This window comes from Muscardinus avellanarius (assembly GCF_963383645.1).
Source record: "Muscardinus avellanarius genome assembly, chromosome: 10".
In the NCBI taxonomy this organism is placed as follows: domain Eukaryota; kingdom Metazoa; phylum Chordata; class Mammalia; order Rodentia; family Gliridae; genus Muscardinus; species Muscardinus avellanarius.
This window is the reverse complement of record NC_137796.1, coordinates 18,174,698-18,181,415: the sequence shown is the minus strand read 5'-3', so window position 1 is coordinate 18,181,415 and position 6,718 is coordinate 18,174,698. Positions and strand designations below refer to the sequence as shown.

Sequence of the window (6,718 nt, the reverse complement as noted above, 5' to 3'; positions counted from 1 at the left end):
CTGCCCTTCCAGAGGGCCAAGGTTGGGCGCGAGTGGGAGCCCTCACCTCGAACAGCTGGGGCGAGGCCGCAGGACCCCTCACCAACCAAGAGCACACCTGAGCCCACGCCCACCCCAAAGGAGGAGAACGCGCACACCTGGCTTCGGGTCTCAAATGTTTATTCTCACCACGCACCAAGGCCTGAGCAACTAGGAGGGAGAACTTTGTGGGCATTGCCACAGTGACTTCGGGGAGACTGACCGAGTCACCAGAGCCAGAGGATGGGGGCTGAGAAGGTGACAGCAGCCACGAGGCCTGTCACGAGGTGTGGGGAGGCATTCATGGGCCTCTGGAGGATCCGATGGCTTTGCCACTTGGTCAAATCTGGGTGCGAAGCCAGGTGTTTGTTCTGAGCATGAGGCAGGAAGTGAGAGTGGCAGGAGCTGCCGGGCTGTCTGTCCGAAAACTCGGCCTCCAAGGGGCTCTTCCCGCTGCTTTCCTCTCTCACCTGGGGGTGGGAGTCAGCAGTCATTAGATGCCCCCACGGCAGCCGCCTTGGCTGCTCCAACCACGGAACCCACCATCCTCTGCCCAGCCCAGCATACCTGTTCCACTTGTCTGAAGACCCGCAGCAGATTTTCTCGAAGGACGCCCTGAAGCTCTTCCTCACTCCAGCCCCGACTCAGCAGCTCCTCTATCAGCACCGGGTATGTGGACACGTCCTCCAGCCCCTGAGGGAACCTGTGTGGCCACCCAACCAGTCAGATGTGATCTGGCCCTGATTCTGCCCTAGGGCCTGCTGTCCCACCAGCCCCTTCACTTAAGACTAAAACTGAAGGCCAAGATCTTCAGACTGGTAACAGTTGGGAAGCGCCTTGAGGACTGGGCTTCGGTAGCTCTGCCGCCTAGCGATGGCCAGCCCACCGCAGATCTGCGGCTGCATTGTGGAGCCTGAGCTGGGCTCTCATGGGGGATAGGGTACTTAGCAAGTCTGATGACCTTGAGTGGGTCCACTGGGCCACAGGAAAGACAAGGTGACTCTAGAAAACAGGCCTAGGGAGTAGGGAGATGTCAGGTGGGCTGAAGGGCGGGAGGACGCCAGGATGGGAAACTCTGAAGGACTGAAGGTTTCTCTGTATACCTCAGCCCAAGGACAAGCCCTGGGAAAGAACTCACCTGCCAGACCCGTCGTAATTCCCGCCAATCCCAATGAACTCAGATCCAATGAGTGCCCTGATGTGGTCAAAGTGATCTAGAAGGCAGAGGCTGGTAGTGGGCATCTCTAGGCTGGAGCTGGAACCTGGGACCAGCGCCGGTCCAAGGAAGCTCAGCCCTGGCCAATTCCCCTGCTGGCAGGACTCCAGGCCAGCACAGTTGACTCCACAGGGTCACAGGGAGCCTCCAGTGCTGAAGCGGCTAGAGTGGACCTCAGAGCCCCCACCCTTTGGAACTTTTTCTGCCTCTGAGTTTCTTAGAGCTTGGGAGGGGCTCTGCCTGTCCTGCCCAAAGATGTGGGGAAAGAGAGAGAGGTCCAAGGACTGAGATTAAACATGAGACTCAGAGGCAGAAGCATCAGCCTGATAGTGGCCTGACCTGGGTGGCAGAGAAGAGCTGAGTCTGCTGCCCCCGGGGCTATTGGAAGGTCTGCCGTTGCCCAACCTATGCCAGACCACTGGAGCTGTCCTGAGGGCCCCGCAGCCCCAGCCAGAGCCACATGAAGAGCCAAGGTGGGGCTTACCTGCCACAGTAGACACGTTAGCAAGGAGGTTGCACTGCAGCACCCCCATGGACAGGGTCACCATCACGATGCCACCATTCTTCTTCTACCAGAGAGACAGAGGGACACTCAGTTCAGCTCCTCTGGCCTGAGGCTGCACCTCCCCGGCTGCGAGGACACTGGGATAGCACTGAGCTGGCTTTGGGGATTGGAAGACGCTTCCCCTCTCTGTTTTTTGTTTGTTTTTGTTTTGTTTTGTGGGTCCCTAGGTTTGGCCTTGAGTTTCAGAGACAGGGTAGAATAAACCAGCCTTGGGCACAAGGGTATGAGTTTTCTCTGTGGGATTTCTCTGTTCTGGGTCAAGAATCTTTATTTACTTATTGTAGTACTGGAGACTGAATGTAGGGACATTCTACCTTCAAGCTACACCACTACACCACTAGTCCTATTTTTATTTTTATTTATTATTTTCTTTTTTTTTTTTTTTGAAGTACTAGGGATGGAACCCAGGGGCATTCTACCTCCAAGATACACCCCCCAGCCCTATTTTTTTTATTCTTTGAAACAGGGTCTCACTAATTTGCAGAGGGCCTCACTAAGTATCTGAGGCTGTCTGCAAACTGTGATCCTCCTGTCTCAGCCTCCAGTGTTTTCTTTTCTTTTTTTTTTTTTTTTTTGCGGTACTGGAAATGGAGCCCAGAGGCATTCTACATCTGAGCTACACCCCCAGCCCTATTTAATTTTTTATTTTGAAACAGAGTCTCCTTAAATTACTAAGGCTGGCCTTAAATCTCAGCCTTCCAAATACTGAGATTACAGGTGTATGCCCACCGCGCCTGGCCTAGAATCTTTAGCTAAAGCATGCCTAGCCCTGAGCATGAGGGCTGGGGTGCCACTCACCAGAAGCTGCAGGATGCTATCAGGAACATTCATCAAGTTGTCGCACACAGCTCTGGCAGCCGAGTGGGAGAAGATCACAGGAGCCCGCGACACCTCCAGGGTCCGCCTCGCCAAGGCGTCGGAGGCGTAGGACAGGTCTATCATCATGCCCAGGCGGTTCATCTCCTCTACCACTTTCTGCAGGGACAGTTGAGTTTTGGGGAGGAACAGTTAGGATGTCAGGGTGCACACGTACGTGCACAAATCTCAAGAGGCAGGGGATGGGGTATGGAACGTGAGTCCTTACCTCCCCAAAGCTCGTCAACCCGCTGACGTTGGTATAGAAGTGGTGTCTGAATTTGGTGGCACTCTCTGCCCTGCAGGACAGTGAGGATGGCAATCTAGTTGGCCGCCTCCAGGCCCTCTGTCTACCCAATCGTTCTACCTCCAGAACAGGTCAGGGCCCAGGGCCAGCTACTTTCTGGGGATGTGAGGACGTAGCATCACATCCTGCCGACCCACCCCGTGCACCACTTTATCCACACCTCTGGTCAGGCCTTTTCCCCACCACGCCGCCTGCCATTCCACCCCGGCCAGGGACTGTGCTCACCAGGGTGTGCTGCAGGTGAAGGTGAGCGTCAGGTAGCGCACACCCAGCAGGTAGAAACTTCGCAGCACAGAGAGGCTGCTGTCCATGGAGTGGCCACCCTCCACGCCAATGAGGCAAGCCAGCTTGGGGGTGTTCAGACCTAGAAAAGGGCAGAGAGTCGAGTGACCAGAGCCCAGCCATGAAATTACTGGAGTGGGCCTCAGACTATCCCCCCTTCACCAGCCTACCTTCAACTGAGGTCACAAGCTCCAGCTCCGAGTAGGAGGCACACATGCGGTGAATGAGGTCAATCTGCTCCAGGGTGAGGTGCACGGCATCCCGGTCCTGGGTCTGGCACGGGACATGGGCTGACCAGAACTGGGGATAGTTTAGAGGGTCCAGAATGAAGCAGAGTGGTCTCTAACCCCCTGGCCCCTGAGGCTACCACTCCTGCCTTGGCCCCCACAGCACCTATTTGGGTGAGTGGCCCCAAGAGAGGTCCTCTGACCCCATGGTACCTTGGTGATTTAGGCTTGCTGCCAGTGGCCACATTGTGGACCCACAATACATCAACATGGACTATGTGTCCATGTGCTGAGTGAATGCCCCAGGCCAACCTGTTGTATCCTTTGTTTCCAGCACCCCCTTCCCACCCACACACACACACACACCAGGGATATTCTGGTCATTTCTTTTCTTTCTTCTCCCCCCCCCCCCCCCAGTGATACTGGGGATTGAACACGGGGGCATTCTACCTCTGAGCTACACCCCAGCCCTATTTTTTTATTCTTAATTTTTTATTTATTTATTTTCTGGTGGTACTGGGGGTGGAACCCAGGGGCTTTCTACCTCCGGACTATACTCTCAGACCTATTTTATATTTTTATTTGGAAATAGGGTCTCACTAAGTTGCTGAGAGCCTCACTAAGTAGTTGAGGCTGGCATCCAACCTGTGTGATCCTCCTGTCTCAGCTTCCCAAGCACAGAGATTATAAGTGCGAACCACCAAGCCTGGCTTATTTTATTTTATTTTTTTGGTGGGTCTAAGGATGGAACCCAGAGGCATTTTACCTCCAAGCTACACCCCTGCTCTGTTTTTTTATTTTTTATTTGAAACAGGGTCTCACTAAGTTGCGGAGGGCCTCACTAAGTAGCTGAGGTTGTCTGCGAACCATGATCTTCCGGTCTCAGCCTCCCGAATGCTGGGGTTACAAGCGTGCGCCACCACGCCCAGCTTGGCTTATTCTTTATTTTGAAACAGGGTCTCACCAAGTTGCGGACAGACTCACTAAGTAGCTGAGGCTGGCCAGGAAGCTGCAATCCTGTTTTAGCTTCCCAACTACTGGGATCACATGGGTGCGCCACCACGCCAGGCTATTCTGGTGATTTTTACATGTCTCCATGGAACCTGGGCACCCACGCAGCTCACCTGTCTTGGCCTCCAACACCCCACACTGCCCTGCACCAAGATGGCTCACTGCATGCCCCATACCTAGTCACTTAAGAGGCTGGCCCACCAGGTTTCTGTGGCCCCAACATTCCCCAGCAGCCATGATGCCACTGTGTCCCTGTGGTACCTGGGCACCCACGAGGCCATCTCTAAGCCTGTCCAGGCTGGTCTGGCCACTGCTGAAATTCCTCAGATTCACGTCTTGCAGCTTGTTCTGGAAAAGCTGTCTCAGTAGCATAGGTAGGTCGTTGTGGCTGGAGATGAGAGAGGGGGCACGGCCTCCAGGTCAGGCAGGATACTGCAATGGGCCTCCTCCCACCCTGAGGGCCCCCCATCACACAGACAATGCCGGGACCCCTGAGGCGGGGCTGGGGGGTTCCACCAGCAATGGGGTACTGGGGTCAAGGGCACCGGTGGGTGATGGAGAGAAGCCTTCGGGCGGTGTGGGGGCCTCCGCAGGCCCTGCACTGGCCCGCCGGGGCGGCACTACGCACCCGTCCACCAGCGGGAAGTCCCTCATGAGCTCCACGGCGCGGTCGCGCAGGGCCGAGGCGCTGGGGGCTGCGGGCGTCGGGGCCTGGGGGGTGTCTGCGGCGGTGGGGCTGACCCGCGAGGTCTGGGCGAGGGCGGCCAGCAGCAGCAGCAGCAGCAGCAGCAGCAGCAGCAGCAGGGGCAGCGGACGCCGCGGCCGCATGGCGCGGGGACGGCAGGGGGGCGGGCGGTGGGGCGCCGGGGAGGCTTGGGCGAAGATGGAGCCCCCGGCCGTCGATTCGGCGACCCGAGCGAGCGCTGCCTGGAGCGAGGAGCCTGCGGCCACGCTGCCGGGCCGCCGACGCTCTGGAATCTTCCACGCGGCAAGGCGCAGTCGCCAGGGGGCGCCAGGGCCCTCGCCCCAAACCCGGAGGGCGCCCCCAAGGCCGGGCGGGCTGCGCCTGCGCGCTGGCGACCAGGGGCTCTCGCCGCGGGCCGGCCGAGACAGGAGGATCGCAGGTTCGCGGCCCGGCCTCGGCAACTCAGTGAGGCCCTTCGCATCTTAGTGAAACCATTTCAAAATAAACGAGGGAATAAAATGGGCCTGGGAGTGTAGCTTCCAGGTAGAATGCCCCCTGGGTTCCATCCCCAGTACCACACACACACACATCATATGATCACATGATCTTTTGTCTTTGGCTTCTCAGTTTGACTCCAAAGAGCCCAGTTTGGGCTCATTATGAATAGTGATGCCATAAATATTGATTTCATATGCTCTTGAGGCCATGTATACATTCTTTTCTGTTAGATGTATACCTGGGGTGAAATTGCTCAGTCTTGAGGTGTGCACAAGCTAAGTATCAACCATTACTTGTATTAGTTGTTATCAATTATTTACTAGTAGCTGTCATTATTAGTATTAGCTCCATTAGCTATTACTGCAGTTGCTTTGAGTTACTACTAAGAGCCTGGGGGTAGGGGGATTGGAGGCCTAAGTAAGTAGTTTGTTTCCTCTCGGAAAGTTAAAACCTGGCAGGAGCCGGGCGTGGTAGCGCACGCTTGTAATCCCAGCATTTGGGAGGCTGAGACAGGAGGATCAAGGTTCACAGACAGCCTTTGCTACTTAGTGAGGCTCTTGGCAACTCAGTGAGACCCTGTTTCAAAATAAATAAAAAATAGGGCTGGGAATGTAGCTCGGAGGTAGAATGTCCCTGGGTTCCATCCCCAGTACTGCAAATAAATAAATAAATAAATAAATAGGGCTAGAGGTGTAGCTCGGAGGTAGAATGCCCCTGGGGTTCAACTCCCAACACCAGGGGGAACAAAAGACCCCACAGGTTGGGGGCATATTCACATCTAGGACATGCAGCATTGAAGGCCCATGACCCCTTACATGGCCTGGCATTTCTCGGATCTGTCCAAAGAGGAACAAAGATTATTCGTGATCCAGGCGGGTTCCCTTCTTGGGAATCTGAAGAACTCCCTGGGAGATGCCCCACTTGTTGGTCAGTGGGTCAGCATGTGGGCTGAGATGAGCTCTTCAGAGGGAACCCAGAATAGGGTCCACCCTCACCACTGTCTTTTTTTTTTTTTTTTTGTACTGGGGGTGGAACCCAGGGGCTTTTCCACCTC

The 6,718-nt window shown here is 55.6% G+C and overlaps 1 protein-coding gene across 1 annotated transcript; it reads right to left on the bottom strand.

Annotated features, from left to right (window-relative positions):
* Positions 1–245: 245 nt before the first annotated feature.
* On the bottom strand, positions 246–6,491 carry LOC308268341 (dipeptidase 3-like; the record flags this gene model as incomplete). Its single annotated transcript, XM_080703486.1, has 12 exons — positions 246–488; positions 586–721; positions 1,157–1,232; positions 1,719–1,803; positions 2,598–2,774; positions 2,884–2,953; positions 3,187–3,325; positions 3,414–3,543; positions 4,743–4,869; positions 5,110–5,231; positions 5,346–5,459; positions 6,480–6,491. 12 exons carry the CDS (start codon positions 6,489–6,491, stop codon positions 246–248), a joined length of 1,431 nt encoding a protein of 476 aa, XP_080559612.1.
* Between the last annotated feature and the right edge of the window lie 227 nt (positions 6,492–6,718).